Source organism: Lissotriton vulgaris, chromosome 11 (genome assembly GCF_964263255.1).
Source record: "Lissotriton vulgaris chromosome 11, aLisVul1.2, whole genome shotgun sequence".
NCBI classification, from domain to species: domain Eukaryota; kingdom Metazoa; phylum Chordata; class Amphibia; order Caudata; family Salamandridae; genus Lissotriton; species Lissotriton vulgaris.
Genome location: NC_141699.1, coordinates 1,068,017,973 through 1,068,037,050, shown reverse-complemented (window position 1 = coordinate 1,068,037,050; position 19,078 = coordinate 1,068,017,973). Strand labels below are relative to the sequence as shown.

Genomic DNA, 19,078 nt, shown 5'->3' with positions numbered 1-19,078 from the left:
GTAGATGTGCACTCCAAACAGCATGCAGCTGTAGGGCAGGCTGTTCTAAAAACACTTTTTCAAACTGCTGCAGCTGGCACAGGCGGCTGCCGCTAATTGAGGGACTGCTATGTATTCTATGCACAGATCTGAATTCAGCAGCCCACATGCCTCGAACCGAAAATGCTACTTACCAGTATGCATCTGGTCTTGGCATGTAGGGCTGCTGACATTCATAACGCCCGCCGTCCTCCCCGGCGCCTGTAGCGGCTGCAGCACTCCTAATTACTCTTAGCATGGTCATCACTCACGGTGTTACGCCATCTTTGCCGCAATGGCTAAAAACAATCTGGGGATGGAGTCGATGCCCATGCGCACTGTAGTCCAGGGGAGGAGCCACCTATCTCGTGATACTTCGAAGACTCTTCCAGGACAATATTGTGCGATCATCCGGACCCAACACTAGGCGGCGATCTATGCACAGATATGAATGTCAGCAGCCCTACATGCAAAGAACAGATGCATACTGGTAAGTAGCATATTCGTTTCAGCCAGCCCAAAGGAAAATCAGTAATTAGGTCTAAATACTTCTCACGGATAAAGTAAAAATCTGTACCTTCCAAATTCCTATTTTTTTCCATATTCGAATCCTTCACAAAATTAAACGAAAGATGTACTCTTTTCTGAAGTGAAGAGATCCAAGATGGTCGCAAAGCGAGGTCACGCAACGTAACCCTGCGTGAAGATGTTGCTTCCCATTCCTCTGATTGCTTTCCAAGCGCAAGGTTTAAGCACTGCGTGAAGACACTTCCAGCAGAGATGCTGCTTGGACTGTTGCGCAGCTGCAATTAAATAATGCAGAAATATGAGCCATACTGGACATACCAGGCAATCCAACCGAGACACGGACCTGAATGTCACATAAGCTTATCACGTAGAATACACAATAATTCACCGCGCAGCTAAGGGGTAAAATCGTTCCAAGAGTAACAAAGCAATCCTTCAATAAAACTATTCCTACTCCAAGTAATCCACAGTACGCATAGGTTCCTGTAACTTCCTTAGCGCTTATAGCCAGTGCAGAAAAGATGCGCACAATCCACAATTCATGTAATGGATTTAATAGCAGAGGAGCACGGAAGGAGTCAACCTTCATCTACAGTGTCCCTCCAACTGCCCCAACTCAATTCTTAGTCCAACACAAACATTCCTGGAAGGCTTGCTAGCCAAGCATTCCTGGTAACCAGGCAACACAACACTGTGGCTTTGTATGCGAACCAGTTCTTCATTTACACAAAAACCAGAATCATGCACGTGTTGTACTCTTGTGACCTCTCCAAAATAGTCTTACTCACCGGGCAAAAAACTTCTGTGTCCATGTGCAGAACCGCCTAAGGAGTTCCCTTATACCTCGTAACACAAAATACTTCTTCCAAAACAAAATTGGCAAACGTGCGAGACCACATAAGATGGTTGGAGTATGCGGAGCATGTGAATCTACAGCACTGCACGCTGTGAATTGGTCTAACAGTGTAATTAACTTACTTTCCAGATTTCATTTAATGTATTTTTTTGTGCTCTACTGGGTCCACTTTGGAGTCTAAATGTGGCCTTCCCAGCAATGGAATTGGTAGTAACCCCATCTTAAGTTTTTTCCACTAATCCCATCTCTAAATCTCCCACATTTACTGCCTGTAAGCTCATCCGTGCACTGAGATTAATAGTGTCTAGGTTCCTTGCCTAGAAAGTGTAACTGTTGGTGCTGTGAAGCCTTCTGAACCAGGGTTAGTGAGTACTGACATTTGGGCATCTATAAGATTACAAACCATTCGGTAATTGTAGCTGTCTGGCTTATGACATATTTTTCTACTTGTCATAGGTAAATTTGTATTTTATCAGCCTCTGGTAATCTGGGACTGCAAGACAGCATCACTTGAGGTCATCAGTGTTTGTGATGCAATTGGCCAAGCTTCTTCCAGGAGTCATGTGGCTCCAGTGTGTTGAGAGGGGGGCAGCTAAAGGGGCAGAGTTTAGAGACTGGGGGGTGGGGTAGGGGGGCAGAGTGCAGTTCTGATGAAAGGCTTCCGGTGTGAATAACCTGTCGCTCTTCCTTTCCCCTCCCCCCCACAGTCCATCGCTGGTGAAGTGCAGGCTAATGGAGAGAGTACCCACGTAACAGTCGTCGTGAGACCAGGTTGGTATTTGTTTGGGAAGTAAAGTTGCTGTAGAGCTGAGCACTAATCTTGCAGTGACCTACGTCATGCTGCTTTGTGACATCATCTTGTCAGGGTTGGGAGTGCTTCTGAAGCACTGGCAGTCTGTGGGAGAGGCCTAGGTGCTGCATGAGGATACTGCTGGTGGATCATCCCTCTCCAGCAGTATGCACCCAGAACATCACTGTCTGAAAACACCGGTATCTTTCTTAAATTTTTTACAATGACATCAGGGAAAGAGGTAAATGCTAAATTCAGCCCACACTGTATAATTCATAAATGCACTCTAGGAATTAGTGGATAAACATTTTTTGTCAGTGGTTTGTATTTATATTAGGGTCTTTGCCCTTATGGCTGTTCAGCTCCTGCATACATTTCAAAAGGGTTTCTAAAGACATGACCAGAGTGCCTTCCAGGTTAACATTCAGACAAAATTTAAGACCACTAATAAATATATGCTGGGTAGATTACTTTATTTGAGTTGGTCAAAATGTTTTCTACACAAAAATGCAATGTCTTAAGCAGCTGATCTCAACATTTTCCTATTTTTCATTTGGGGTCTAAAGTATTGAAATCCTTTACACAATAAGCCTCTAAACACCCACTTAGAGAGCGAGGGAAAGGTATTTAGAAAGTTAACTGTAGAGAGGCAAAAAGGAAATACTATGACAGTGTCAGGATGAGTCAAGATGTTAAGCGCCTTTGTATTTTTTTCAGATGATCGTCCTAAACCTGCACCATTTGTGAGCAAGCCATCGCCATCCCCACCACTTCCTCCAGCAGCTGATCCGGAGTTTGAAGTTGTGCCCACAGGACTAATTCTTCCAGGACCTGACTATATTCCGCATGTGTTAGAGCTCACTCCTCTAACGCAGGCTCAGTCGTCTACTCCTGAAACTGATATCCTAGAGGAAAGTCCCCTTTCTGAGTTGGTGGAACCCTTAGCAGAGGAAGAAAGAGAAAGTCCTTTGTTGGAGCCTACAATTCAGCCGGTACCCCTAGGAACACAAGTTGAGAATCCACAGAGGTTTTCAATTGAGGAAGTCTTGGAAGAGCCTCTGACCTCTGCCCTAGAGGTACCCTCCGCCCAACAGGCCATAGTAGAAGCAAACGGTATACTTGAAAATTTGCCTGTGCCTCCTTCCTGCCCTTCGCCTCCTTTTCTTTCTGTGCCTCCTGCGCAACCAGAGGTCCTTTCCCAGTTTGAGCTGCCTGCTCAGCTCGAGCCCACTGCCAAGCCCTCCAAGTCAGAGCCAACTTCCCACACACCTCCAAAGCCGGAGCCTTCTGTCCAGCCTGCATCTCAGCCCCCTGTAAAGCCTGAACCCTCTACTGAGCCTCCTGTGAAGTTTGAGTCTTTTACACCGCCTGCTTCCCAGCCACTTGTAAAGCTCGAGGCCCCTATTCGGGCTGCCTTTGTCCCACCTGTAAAACCTGAGCCCACCCCTCAGCCTGCTTCCCAGCCCCCTCAGAAGCCTGAGCCCCTTTCTCCACTTATATCCCAGCATCCTTCAGAGCCCGAGCCCCCTACTCCTTTTGTTTCTCAACTTTCTGAAGAACTTGATGCCCCTTCTCCTCTAACCTCTCAAACCCCTGCAGAGCCATCTCCACAGCCTGCTTCTTGCCTCTCTGCACCGCCCAAGGTGTCTGCCCACCCAGAACCTGCTGCTCAGCCAGAGCAACGTTCCCAGCCCAATACTCGACAAGAGCTACTTAATCAGCCAAAGCCTGCCTCTGAGTCTCCTTCCCAAGCTGAGGCTCATTCCCAGCTTGAACCGGTCATGGACTCCCCCATCGCCCAGCCTGAAGAACTGAAACTTGCCAACGGGCTTGGATTATTAGGTCCTTTGGATTGTAAATTAGCTGATGAGCCAGCAGAATCTGACATCAGTCCTATCTCAGAGCCAGAGGTGGTGAAAGCAGTTGAACAGATTGCTACACCACCTGCTGTTCCTGCAGCAAGTGAAGAGGAGCCTGTGAAAAAAGCGGAGAAGGAGATGACCAAGGAAATGCAACCCTCAGTAGCACCGGCAGTAGCTTCCTCAGTGGAGAGTGCAGAAACAACTGTTCAAGGTACGTACCCCTACATCCGAGTTTCTGCTTTCAAGCTTTTGCCTCAGAGCACTACAGAGGCTGTTACAGGTGGTAGGACAAACTGGGAAATCAGAATTACATTTAGAGATTTGCCACAGCTGTTAAAGCGGAGATGTATGTACAAATGGGTTATGTGGAGCGATACAGTGGACTTTGGAATACTTACTCTTCTTGAGACAGATTACGCATGGTTGTACTGTGATGGGCATTGCCTTCTTTTTTTTTTTTTAAATCTTTGGGATGTTTAGCACAGCATGCACTGCACAACTAATCTTAAATCCTTGCATGAAATACATCCCAGAAAAAGTGTTCTAAAGGGCTTTCTTCTGTGGAATCTAGTGCAAGGCGGTGTGATGAGAATGAGTATATCTAACGAGGCAAGGCATGGATTTTTGCTGTGCCAAGAAGGGATCCTGTCCAGAATAGTACAGGCTGGAAGGCTTTTGCTTTAATTGCTCAAGTTCAGTTTTCATCCAAGGAAATAGCTAGGCTATTCTGGAAGCCCATATGTAGCATGCAGTGCACATTGCGTTCTTTGAGTGAAGGGAGGTTAGTAAAAGGTATGTAGACCAGGCCTAAATCCCTAACACATTGTGGAACAAGGCAGTTTGTGGATGTTTAAATTAAAATGAAACAATGGCAGCAGAAGTGCTGAAGGTTTTGGTATTGGATTAGACTATTTCTTCAAATGTAGCTCAGTCCCTTGTTATGCTTGCTTTAGCTTTCAGCGACACGCTTGAGGCTCTTGAATTCTTTTTTTTAGATGTGCCTTGGTGTGGACTTTACATTTTCATAATAGCTCAGCCCGTATATAGTGACTCACTGAGATTAAACATTATATAGCAGAATGGGAAATTAGTTTGATTCCTCCCCTGATTTATTTCCCTAGACATAAGACATTATCCAGAAAACTCAAAATCTGTGCTCCGGCTTGCGTGGTAGGTAGCACCATGCAACTCTGCAGTGATACTGTTGCGCTGCTGAGGTGATGTACAGAGCTGCATTTAAGTTCCACCCACGCGAGTGGACATCAGTTACTTTCTTTCAGCATCTTCAGAAACGGTGTGGAGCCCAGCTCCTTTAATCACCCTGAAGACATTTTCTTCACATTTTTTCCACCATCCATAGGATGTTATGTCAGTGGGTTTGCCCTCAGTTGTGTCTGCCTTTAAACTCAATTCAAAGAACTTTATTCCGTTTATTGTAAGAAATTAACCATAAGAGCAGTTTATAATTCACACAAAAGTACCACAGTTAGAGTAAAAGTTGTTGATTGGGCTAAGAACATCTAAAAATCACATCACAATTGATTTACGAAATTTAAATTTTTTTTTTTTAAAAGGCAGTGACCGAGGCAATAGTGAATACATTATTCATATTTTGCAACGCCAAAAAAGCGGAGCGACATAGTCTCAGTTCCATTTTTTTTAACACTGGAACAATTCATCTTTTCTAGGTATGGAATAGAATGTGCAAAAAAAAATATATGTGTAGACTGGGCTGACACGTCGTTGCATAGGCAGTTACAAAGTGTTCTCGACCAATCGTTTACCTTTGGGAAACTTTAAAATCTATGCAGTATGTTCAGTCTGAAGAGCGTTAGCAAAAACCTGTCCTAATTTCTGGTGGTTAGCAGGATATATGGTTGTATATTTTCAGAGGTCAAAGTAAGATGGTGTGCTACCTCTGTGGTCTTGGGCATTTCACTCATAATTCTGGATTTACTCATATATAACATACATGTATTTTTAAGGTCCTTTCTCTGTACCCTACACATAGTTAAGGGGTCATAGTAATATGTGGCCTATTTGAGTTAGTTTTAACCTATTTCAGCAATCTTATATGTTTGGCCCTGTCAATTCCCAGTACGTCCTTTAAAATATGGCAATTGAAAATGAAATCTTCAGTGGTTCATACCCTGTGCCACAAGAGAACAGACTGTATATTAATCACATCCTCAAGGTATGGCTGGCCCAATTCTGTATGACAGATAAATGTTGATGTACTGTCCGGAACTGTCAGAAGATACCTGAAGATGTTTTCTCCCTTTTGGAGTGAATTAACATTGGCGTATCCCCAGATACCTGCTCCATAAGTGGCAATTGCTACACATGTTGCCCTGTATATACGTAACAGTTCCCCTGTAGAGCGTCAGCCCAATTTTCTGCTAAAATGTATTAGTGCCATCATTGATTTACTGAATAACAGCCTTCTCGCTTTGATAGCCCTGCTCCAAGAGCCTGACTGGTCGAATAGGATCCCTAGATAAGAAAGTGTTAATGTTCTCTATGGCCTCGCTGTCGATGAAAATTGTATTCTTTTTATATATGCCCAGATCCCACAGTACATAGAGAATGTATTTGAGCGATTGATCGTATTGCCCAAGTTTGTCATAAATTTTGTAAAGAAGGGTTCGAGGCATGTGGGCTGCTGAATTCACATCTGTGCATAGATCGCCGCCTAGTGTTGGGTCCAGATGATTGCACATTGTAGGAAGTCCTCTTCAATTAGCTCAGCATGCATTTCCACATCATGATTCTGTGCTGCCCTTTCTATTATTGCGTTAAACGCAGCTGTATCCTCTGTTGGCGAAGTTTTGATAGGATAAGGAGGAGTGTCAGGAAAAGTCTGCGACTCCCCCGGGTCAACAGGGTCTGTCCAGGCTTGAGTCTTGTCATCCTGATCCGTGTCCGCAGGGTAATTATATTGTGTATCATAGTCATACCCCATATCCTCATTAATGTGTGTGGGTGAGTATGCAGAAGGGTCTTGGTCATGGTACCGTACAGTCTCAAAAAGGACAGGTGATGTAGAAGAATCCCTTTTCTTTTTGAGTGGAATTTTATGATTCAAGAGGATTTTCAGACCTGATTTTCCTTTGATAAATAGTAAGTCTGCCAGAGTCGGAGTCGATATGAAGCTTCGACTGCTCATCCTAGGAGGGCTCTTGGTACACAATGTCCTCTTCTAGAGAATGACTCCTCTTTCCCATCGACACCTTCTTGGGTAGTTCGATTCCTGTTTTCGGATCGAGCGCCTTAGGGTTTGCAGTCGGGGCCAGTCCGAATTTAAACGGTGGCATAGTGTCTTTAGACGGACTGACCTTCTTCGGGGCTGGCGTCGATATAGGTCCGACCGACTTTGCCTTTTCGCCAATGTGTTTTTGGCCTTGCCTCGACTTAGGTGCCAGTAGCATGGGAGGCGCGCTCTTCTGCCTCGACTCGCTCATTCGAGCCGCTTTTGGATTTCGGCTCGAATCCTTTGACGAGCTGTGGCTTGTCGAATCGTTGCTTCGGATCGAGAACCTTCCGAGACTCGAGTCCCTTGTTTGTGTCGCTGTCCGTCGACGTCTACCTAGTCGGTTCGACATGCTGGACTTTAGTGATGGATTTCAGCGCACCAACCTTTGGTACGACACCCTTCATTTGTGACTCTGCAGGGTCGTCGACACTTCTTCATCGAATCCGATGGGTTCGAAATCGTCAACCTGAAGACTGTCTTCAGCAGTTTTGGTTTTGTTTTTGGCTCGATGGCTTTCGGTTTCGCTTTAAGTAGTTCGACCGATGGCTCGTTTGATATATTCTTAGCCGGGCCGTGAAGCGGGGTTATAGAATGTTCGTCATGATCTTGGCTAAGGCCTTCTGGCGATGCCTCGACCTGAGCCCTTGGAAGCCTTTCAGTGTCTGTTTTGGGCCCTGTAACCACTGTCGGGCCTGGTTCATCTCTTGAGTCGTCATCTACGGCTCCGATGGGTGATCCGTTGTCCCTTACCTCGATGACGTTTTCATCATAGGCGTCCTCTTCGTCGTCCTCATAATAGGTGGAGCCATGCTCCGAACCGGGATCAGACTGCTGTTCTGGATCCTCAGTCTCGACGACCTCATCGTCTTCTTCATCAAAGATATTCACAGGGTCGGGCGCTGGCTTCGCCATAGTCTGCCTCACTGCGCGTCAGAGCCTAAGCGTCTTCTTCGACCTGAATTGAGCACAAGCTAGATAGTTAGCCTCATTGTGAACTTGGAGTTGCACTGCGGGCAGTATTTGAATGGACTTTGTTCCATAGACGGTCGGTCCACGTGGCGTCAAAGGCCTAACTGCCCGATTCGACGACCAACAGGTGTTCCAGAAGTGTATCGGTACCGAACGCTTAATACCGACGGATCCAAAGGCCTTTTGGCCTTAAAAAAGTTTTTGTTGATTCCGAACTTGGAGTGCTGGAAAGTACATCCGAACCCAATGGCGAGAAAAAACAATCTGAGCATGGAAAGGATGCCCATGTGCACTGTAGTCCGGGGGAGGAGCCACCTATCTCGTGATACTTCGAAGACTCTTCCAGGACAACAATGTGCAATCATCCGGACCCAACACTAGGCAGCAATCTATGCACGGATATGAATGTCAGCAGCCCTACACGCCAAGAACAAATGCATACTGGTAAGTAGCATATTCCTTACTACCCTTTGGAGACCAATGGGCGTAGGGGCCATCAAGACCGCTTTGTCTGCATAAAGGAGTGCAGGGATGGGGTGGGCAGCTACCAATGGCAGATCCCTGCACTCCTTGATGAAAGTGCATTCCAAGTCCTTTATATATAGCGTAAATAGGAATGGGGCAAGGACGCAGCCTTGCCGCACTCCTCTCGATACTCAAGTTCTTAGTGCAATCTCCACACTGTCAAAAACGTGCCCTTGCCCCTGAATAAAGCTGCCTTAAGAAGGAAATTATAGGGTTGTCCACCCACAGCCCTTCCAAGATTACCCAACGCTTATTCTGGACGACACAATCAAATGCTGATAAATCAACAAAAGTTAAAAACAACCTTTCCCTTTTAGTTTTGGTGTATTTATCTAAAATATGTAAGTTTAGGCCCTGATCAATAGTGCCAACAAAAGCCGTATTGCAGATCACTTAAATCATTGTTCCTCCGCCCATGTTTGTAGTCTGTCTAAAACCACGCGCCCTATTATTTTGACTGTGGTGTGGAATCCAGTAATAAAATTGGGCGATAGCAAACTGGATTTGTCCTGTCTCCCTTTTTAAAAATGGGTACGATGATGGATTCATACCAAGACGATTAAAAACCCCTGGAACAGGCATTAAAAAGCTGCGTTAAAAAGGGCAACCTTGATACCATCCGGGCCCGGGGCCTTACCGCCAATGCTAGCTGTTATGGCCACATTATCCTTGCTCAGAGTAAAATCCATTATAGAGTTATGAAAGGTGGGTGAAGACTTAGTCTGCCTCAGACTACAAAGTTCCCTGATCATCTAATATTTGATTAGCATAGAGTTTAGAATAATGGGAAACCCACTCTGATTCTGAAATGGCGATCTCTATAGAGGCTTTAGCTTTATCAACAAGTAAAGGCGCATTAACCGCCTTACAGAATATAGCAGAGTCTCGATTAGTTGATGCCTCATGCAGGGTGTTCCAAGCTTCTTCCTTACAATTAATACTCTTATAGTTCCTTCTAACTTCCCTGATAAGGTCCTGATATTTCACTCTGGCCTTCAATGCATATTTAAGTTTAGAGTAAGCCTTAGTGCAATTGGAGTCGAACCACCCTTCACTATGATTGTCATTTCTTTTAGCTTTTACCCATAGAATTTCTTTAATTTGGGTTGAAATTGCTATAAAATTCTCTGATAACTGGATAAGAGGAATTTTCATCGTGGCAGGCATGGAACATATTTTTGCACCTTGTCAATAAATTAGTTGCAAATTCCTCTGGGTCCACCATGCCCACATCAGTGCATACATGTTTTGCCGGCTTAAAGTAATCTTTTCCAGGAAATGCGTGGATCTGCCCTTTGTATTGAAATTTTGTTTAAACACCATGATATTGATGCTTAACGGGAAGTGATCGCTTAGGGCGATGTCTTGAGTAATAAAGTTGACACGAGGGTATATCTGCCAGGTATCACAATGTAGTCTATTGTTGAGAAGACGCCTCGTCCATTAAAAGTTGGACTGAATGGAACCACGGTTGAACATAAACTGTTAGCAAACCTTGTATCACATGAGAACAAAAGATCTCCATGTTTTGTATCAGAGAAATGTGGGAAACTAGTGTCTTTTCCATAGGTTATCCCGCAGACCCCCTTCTCACCATTTTGACATAGCAAGCAGTTCAAATCCCCACCCCTACAACAAAAACATATTTGGTTAGCTGAGTTTGCAAGTTGATCACATCTCTGCTTAGATTATTTCTAAGTGTTTCCTCCAGCGTTTCCGAAGAGGCGTGGTTATAAAAATTCAGTATTATCACGTAGTATACCTGATCTACATGCATACTGATAATCTGATAGTATCAATTACGAACAGCTAGTTCAACTTTCATTATTTTTGATGGTTGGAAATGTAAGTAGAGACCCCCTTTTGCTCTACCATGAATCGATCGAATTGACGGGGTGTGGAATGTTTTAAATCCAGTAATATGGATCGACGTCTCCACCCAAGTTTCTTGCAAACTAAATCTCATAATTGTTCGCATATTCCACTCATACTTTATTGGTCACTTTTGTTTTTAAACCAGCCACGTTCCAGAACATAATCAGCCATTTAACATTCCTTGCTTTACTGCCAGTCTTTCCTCCAGCTCCCTCAACAGAAGAGTGTAAATTAATTATGGAGGCATGTTCCAAAACATCCACCTTCTCGGTGTTAATATCATCAACTGCTTCTATATTTACTAATGTCACTTGGGCTGGTTGTTTAGCTATTACATTGGATCTAGTGAATGAAGGGCCCTTGTTACAGGAAACGTCCAAGTCGCTGATTTATAGCAGCTTGAGAGGTGTCCTCCAAACCTAGTTGTGAAAGTGGCTCTATGTGTACTGGACTAAAATGAAGTGCAGTGTGTATTGTCCACCAACCCCAGAGGTATAACTGAGGTTAAAGTCAGAACTGACCTTACTCTAAAAAGTGGTAGCTAGGTCGAGCAGTAAGGCAGTACCAGAGGACAGTGTAAAGCATTTGCTTTACACACTCAGTCAGCAAAAGGTTTCACACACTCGAACTGAACTCCAGGCCAATTGTTTTTATATTCACAGATATAGGTGTTTTATTTTTAGAACCAACAGTTATAAAAAGATACTTTTCTTGTTATGAGTTCTCATGTAATTACTTTGCAAAGGAGCAATAAAGTTTGTGCACACAATTAATACAGTATTGACAGTAAGCAACGCAATCCTAAAACACTATAGCATTGAGCTCAATGGGTTTTCCACAGGTAAGTACAGTTGGTTACTATATGGATTACGTTGGTAGTTCCAGGACTAGATTTTAGATGCAGTCCTGGGGTCTAAGCTGAAACCAGATTAGCAAAAACATGTGGGCTGCTGAATTCATATCTGTGCATAGATCGCCGCCTAGTGTTGAGTCCGGATGATCGCACATTGTTGTCCTGGAAGAGTCTTTGAAGTATCAAGAGATAGGTGGCTCCTCCCCTGGACTACAGTGCGCATGGGCATAGACTCTTTCCTCATAGTTTTTTTCCGCCATTGGGTTCGGATGTATATTGGTTCACTCTAGTCGGAATCGATAAAAACTTACTTAAGGCCAAAAGGCCTTTAATTTTCATCGTCGGTATAGTCTTGCGTTCGGTGCCTGATTCTTCCAGCTCTGTTCCGAGCTGGATTCCAGAGAACCGCGTGCTTTCGGCGCGGAGGGCCCAGTCGACGCCACAGACCCCATCGACTGATCATCATGGAACGGAGCCCGTGCAAGAGATGTCTGTGTGCAACTCCAAGTATCCCCACATCGACGTCCACCCGGTGTGCAACAAGTGTCTGTCGCCGGATCAAGATGAAGCCAGTTGCATGGCTTGTTCCCGTTTCAGATCCAAGAAGACGCGTAAGCAACGACACGCTGCGCGCCAGGAGGCCCAGCAAACTGCACCGGCGCCTGTGGACATCTTCGATGCCGGGGATGATGAGGGAGCTGACTGGGAAGTTGGTGAAAACCTATCGAATCTTGCGTCCGAGATCGACTATAACTACCACGCGGATGCTAAAATGTTCGAAGCAGAAGAAGTCGTCGACTAGGCCTTTGGGGCCATGGAAGATAGCTCGAGCGACTGACATTGGGGCCGAAAAGCTTCAAAAGGCCTAGGTCGAGGGATCGCCACTAGGCCTTACCCAAGATCTTACAATGGGTTCTACGGCCCCGCCTTCGGGCTCGGGTACGGACATTACTATTGAGCCGCACCCTGCAAAACCGAAAGTAAAACAAACTGTCTCGATGCAAGCAAAAGCACTGGTGCCCCCTTCGAAACCGAAAGTGCGCATTACTTTGGTCGGATCGAAGGCCTCGGAGCCGTCGGCACCGACTAAGTAGAAGGGAGTTGTCGATCCGAAGACACAGGTCAAGGGCGTCGAGACTAAGTCTGCCACGCCGAAGACAAAGGTCAAGGTGGTCGAAGCGAGTAAATCGGCGCCGAAGGTGGTCGACACAAACAAGGGACTCGGTGATCCAAAGGTTCTCGAGACTCAGCGTCAACATGACCAGGCCAAAAGCGGCACAACCCACGAGTCCACGTCTGGTGGCGCCTCGAAGGATCCCGTCGACTCGGCTCGGCCGTCCGCCGCTTTCTCCAAGCAGATGGCGGACTCCCTAAAGCGCATCAAGGAGAAGGCCTCGACTGTCGGCCCGAAAGATCCTCCACCTTAAAGGCCGGTCGAGAAACCTCAAAAAGCGTCGACGCCCATTGACTTCACGTTGCCGCCGAAAGTGGCGCTGAAGGCTTTCACTCCTAGGATGGGCGCCAGCGTGCCCAAGAAGGTGCCCTCTGTGCCGAAGTCGACGACAGTGGTCCCAACCTTAAAGCATCGACAATCTTTGTTGGAAGAACAAGAACACTTTATCGATGCCGAAACAGGCAGGCTTTCCCCCCATAAACGGAAAAAATTGCCCCGGAACAGCCAATGGAGTCCTATAAAATTCCTTTATAGAAAAGGATTCCACTTTGACTCCTGTTCTTGTGCAACCACTTTCTCCACATGGCCATGATGTCTCACCCACTTACTCTGACGTGGACGCTGGGGAAGGTGATGATGAGTACAGCTATCCTGTCTACACAGACCCTGAAGATACCAATGAACCCTGGGTAGCTGGTGCTGACCCAGGTGATCCTCACTCTGCCCCAGACACAAATCTATGCTGTAAAAACGTCGCCTACAGAGGATTCAGCGGCGTTTAATGCTTATTGAAAGAGCGGCTAAAAATCATGACTTTTAGCTCCATGCTGACCCCATTGAAGTGGACTTTCTTTTTGACACCTTTTCCGTCTCAGAGAGAACTGTTAAGACTCTGCCTATGTTGAAGGGTGTCTTAAAACATGCTGGGGAGATCTTGAAAGAGCCTACCAGAGCCAGGGTGATGAACCCTAGGATTGAGAAGTATAAACCAGCGCCTACTGACCCTACTTACATCAAGGGACAGTTACCTTTGGACTCTCTTGTTGTCTCAAATGCCCGGAAGAGGGCTAATTCTCAAACAAAGGGTGATGCTCCTCCCCCAGACAAAGAATCTAAGGTGTTTGAGGCATCGGGGAAAAGGGTGGCAGCTCAAGCGGCCAATATCTGGCGCATTTCAAATACACAAGCAATTCTAGCGAAGTATGACAGGGCACACGATGACACACTGGAGACCCTGTTGCAGTACCTGCCAGACGAATACAAAGAGGCAGCTGAGATGCTCATCCACGAGGGGAAGCTAATATCCAATGCTTCTATTAAATGTGCACTGGACGCACTTGACACCGCTGCCAGAGCTGTCAACACTAGCGTCATGCTGAGACACATCATGCCTGGCTCAATCTCGGGATTTAAGCCGGAGATACAGACCACCATTCCTAATCAGACAGTAAACCTTGATCATCTGTTTGACCCAGAGGTGGACACCACCTTGGAAAAGATAAAAAAGGACACAAACTGCTAAGTCCATGGGGGCCTTGCAGTCCCAGCAATTCAGGGGTGGTTCTTTTAGTCACTCAAGCACTAGAGGTATTTCCAGATGCCAGCTCTCCCAAACCACGCAGTACTATAAAGGCAACACGCAGTCCACATACACCAAACAAAGTCGAGGTGGATTTCGTGGAAACGGCGCCAAAGGCAGGGGTCGTGGAAACAACAACTCCAGATCCTCTGCCACCAACAAACAGTGATGCCTTGTCACTGCCCCCGACCACGCAACACTGGTCAGGGGAAGACTTCAACAGTTCCTGCCAGTCTGGAAATCCATCACCACGACAGGTGGGTCACACAGCTCATACAGTACGGTTATTGTCTGGAGTTAACATCCACTCCACCCAACATACCCCCAAGACACCGTCCTGTGTCCGCCGAGCACTTGCACTTATTGCAGCAGGAGGTCATAGTCATGCTGCAAAAAGGGGCAATCGAGCTCGTGCCTGTGGAAGAAAGAGGTACAGGAGTTTACTCACTGTACTACTTGATACCAAAAAAGGACGCGTCCCTCAGACCTATACTGGACCTCAGACCCCTCAATCAGTACATTCTATCGGAGCACTTTCACATGCTGACCCTGCAGCAAGTACTCCCGTTGCTCAGTCAGGGGGATTTTCTCGCAACCTTAGATCTAAAGGATGCGTATTTTCATATTCCGCTGCCCCTGTCACACAAAAAATACCTCCGGTTCACCATCCAAAACCTACATTACCAGTTCAAGGTTTTGCCTTTCAGGGCACCACGGCACCCAGGGTGTTTACAAAGTGCCTGGTGGCGGTGCACCTAAGGAGACAAAACATTCACGTCTAACCTTATCTGGACGACTGGCTCATCCAGGCAAAGTCAGCCCAGCAGTGTGCCGCCCACATGTCCCACACCATTCACCTTCACGATCTGGGATTCTCACTGAATTGCCCAAAGTCCCACCTGCAACCCGCCCACATACGGCAGTATCTGGGTGCGACGATAAACACTCTGGCAGGCACAGCCAAATTCAGTGAGGGTCAACAGCATTCAATCGCTGATACAAAGATTCAGACCTCAACACTCTCTTCCAGCGCGAGTGTTCATGCAGTTGATCGGCATGATGGCCTCTTGCATCTCCATAGTCCCGCAAGCGAGACTACATATGCGTCCGCTTCAGGAGTGCTTAGCACGTCAGTGGACTCGAGCTCACGGACATTTGAAAGACCTAGTGTTGGTGAGCGGTCGGGCATACAACTCTCTGCATTGGTGAAATCCACAAAACCTTTGCAAGGGCCAACAGTTCCAGGAGCCTGTGCCACAGATCACCCTGACGACGGACGCATCTCTCCAGGGATGGGGAGCTCATGTACTCCATTACACTGTGCAGGGACTATGGACACCACAGCAAAGTAAGATGCACATCAATGTTCTGGAACTGATGGCGATCTTCCTGGCACTAAAAGCCTTCAAAGTACATCTGTGCAACAAGGTCGTGTTGATACGGACGGACAACATGACTGCCATGTACTACAGTCAGAAGCAGGGAGGAACACACTCTCCACAGCTGTCTCATCTGGCTCGGAGCATGTGGGCCATTCAGAGAAACATCTTCCTCATGGCAGAACACCTCCCAGGCAAAGACAATCAGATGGCGGACCTGCTCAGCAGGTATAGCCACCAAATGCACGAGTGGGAGATACATCCATCGGTACTCCACCCGTACTTCCAAAAGTGGGGTCATCCAGAGATAGACCTATTCGCCACAAAGGAGAACGCAAAATGCTGAAGCTTTGCCGCCAGGTTTCCACACCCACAGTCGCAAGGCAATGCGATATGGATGAACTGGTCCGTCAAATTTGCGTACGCTTTTCCCTCAGCACCTTTGATACCGCTGGTGGCACGCAAACTACGGCAACACTCGATGACTCTCATCCTGGTTGCTCCAACGTGGGCTCGCCAACCATGGTACACCACGTTTCTGGAACTGTCTGTGGTACCGCATCAAAGGCTGCGTCTCACACCCAGCCTTTTGACGCAGAGCCATGGCGACATTCAGCATCCAGATCCGCAACAGCTCAACCTGGCGATCTGGCTCCTGAGGTCTTAGTTTGGCTACCTCAACTTACCTCCTGACTGTATGGACATCATCCGGGAGGCAAGGAAGCCCACCACCAGAGCATGCTATGCAGCTAAGTGGAAGCGGTTTGTCATTTATTGTGCAGGTCACAACATTAACCCGCTGGATGCATCTATTCAGAACATTTGTTATCTCTTACATCTGTACAAATGTAATCTGGCCTATGCTTCCATCCGCATACATTTATCCGCAATGGCTGCCTATCTCCAAAACAGACAGCACCTCTCACTTTTCAGGGTGCCTGCCATTAAAGCCTTTCTGGAAGGACTCAAACGAGTCATTCCTCCGCGGACGCCACCAGCTCCCGAGTGGAACCTCAATGTGGTCCTCACCAGGCTGATGGGTCCCCCTTTTGAACCACTGCATTCCTGCGAGATTCAATTCTTGACATGGAAAGTGGCTTTCCTTATAGCGATTACGTCGCTATGACGAGTTTGTGAACTCCAGGCACTAACTATCCGGGAGCCATTTATTCAAATTCATTCTAACAGGGTGGTGCTTCGCACTAACCCTAAATTCCTTCCTAAGGTAGTGTCTCAGTTCCATATCAACCAGACTATAGAACTACCTGTGTTCTTCCAAAATCCAGAGTCACTGGCGGAGAGAATGCTCCACACACTTGATGTCAAAAGGGCCCTAATGTAAACAACTCTATGTTGCCTTTGCGCCACAACACAAAGGTAACCCCATTTCCAAGGCTGGTATAGCCAGGTGGATCGTGAAATGTATTCAGATCTGCTATCAGAAAGCCAAGCGTACTCTCACCATTCCACCACGGGCCCACTCCACCCAAATGTTGGGGGCCTCCATGGCTTTCCTTGGAAATATTACTTTGGAAGACATATGTAGAGCAGCCACATGGTCTACCACACACACATTTACAAAACATTACTGTGTAGATGTGCACTCCAAACAGCAGGCAGCTGTAGGGCAGGCTGTTCTAAAAACACTTTTCCAAACTGCTGCAGCTGGCACGGGCGGCCGCTGTTAATGGAGGGACTGCTATGTATTCTGTGCACAGATATGAATTCAGCAGCCCACATGCCTCGAACCGAATATGCTACTTACCAGTATGCATCTGTTCTTGGCATGTAGGGCTGCTGACATTCATATCGCCCGCCCTCGTCCCCGGCGCCTGTAGCAGCTGCTGCATTCACACATACTTCTAGCATGGTCATCATTCACTTAGTTTCACTCCATCTTGGCCACAATGGCTAAATCCAATCTGAGGATGGAGTCGATGCCCATGTGCACTGTAGTCCAGGGGAGGAGCCACCTATCTTGTGATACTTCGAAGACTCTTCCAGGACAACAATGTGCGATCATCCGGACCCAACACTAGGCGGCGATCTATGCACAGATGCCAAGAACAGATGCATACTGGTAAGTAGCATATTCGTTTAGTTACTGTGATGAATTTTCATGAATATAAAGCGGTTTTAAAAGTTCACACTTAGAAACTTTTCAATTGAACTCTGACAATGTTATTCAATGGGAGGAAATTCAGGTTGCAGGTAAAGTACAATTGCGTTACTTTTGTAACCCGGCACTAGTTTCCTAGGGCCAGCACTTTGGGCTTAGCTCAAAACAGGTAGGTAATTGCGTTTCAGTATTTCGCACGATTTTTAAGGTATATTTGCAGTTTTCAAAAGTATACACATGGAAGAAATTTCATAGAAAAGCAGTACTGAGCTGAAAGGTACAGTACTGGCTTCTCCCCTGATCTCATGTGAGTACTTTCAAATTCGGACTTTGGCTGATTTTATAGGAATATTTTCAGTTTTCAAAACTTCACACTTTGAAAATTTTTAAGTAAAAATATGTCAATGTTATCCAATGGCAGGTAAGTGAATTACCGATTTCCAGGTGAGTACTTGGTTGGTGAAGTTAGGGTTCTGGGCATAGACTCAGGGCTCCCCCAGGGTCAGGTGAGTGCAGTTAGTTCAGTCCCAGCGGCACAGGGGCGGCTGGGTGCAGAGGTAGGCCCAATGATATCCAAGAGGGAAAGGGGGCCTTTAGTTGGTGGCTGCTGGTGAGCAGGCCACGTGGCTCTACGAGCTGGGCTTCAAGTCACTTGCTCAGGGCAAGGGGGGGGGGGGGTGGGGGGGGGGGGGAGTAGGAAAGGGCCAAGGGGTTACAGCCAGCATCACTCGGGAGGCTGGGTGCACTGTGCATCTTGAAAAAGGAACAGTCTGCAGGCTCGGGGACGGTGACTCTCCAGGGGCGACCAGCACTTCGAGATGTAAGTTGGGATGATGGAGCACAGGTAGGTACCCCAAAGGGAGGCACAGGGGGCCGCCGGGTGCAGGGGTGTCTTTGGGGGTCGGAAAAGCTGACCCTCGGCTGGTCGCGGTTGGGGTGGCCCCTGGTTCCGAGTGCAGGCGTCTGCTGGTTCGTCAAGGATGGTCTTTGGGCACTGGACTTCGGGTCTTAGTCGCCGGGGGGGGGGATGTCCTAGTGGTCTTGGTTATGGTTGTCCCGGCCCGGGCTCGGCTTGTGCAGAGTGAGCTGGTCCGGAGCTTCCTGGTGAGCACCAGGTGGGTTGTTGCAGCAGAGCCTCTGCTGATGGGAGTCCCAATCTCAGAGGGTCAAGGGTGGCAGGCAGGTCCTCTGGGTGTCCCATGGTTGCTGTCCGTGAAGGTCGCCAGGATTAGGCAGGAGCAGGTTCCAGGATCAACAGGCCGGTAGGGCTGGGGCCAAGTTAGTTGTCCTGGTAGCAG

General features: G+C 47.1%; 1 protein-coding gene across 3 annotated transcripts in view; it reads left to right on the top strand.

Annotated features, from left to right (window-relative positions):
- Window positions 1-19,078, top strand: part of EIF4G1 (eukaryotic translation initiation factor 4 gamma 1) — a 1,004,595-nt gene that overhangs the window by 403,740 nt on the left and 581,777 nt on the right. For all 3 annotated transcript variants that reach the window (XM_086944451.1, XM_086944450.1, XM_086944449.1), the window contains 2 exons: window positions 2,110-2,173; window positions 2,910-4,265. In XM_086944451.1, coding sequence (XP_086800577.1) covers window positions 2,110-2,173; window positions 2,910-4,265 — 1,420 coding nt within the window. The remainder of the gene's footprint in view (window positions 1-2,109; window positions 2,174-2,909; window positions 4,266-19,078) is intronic.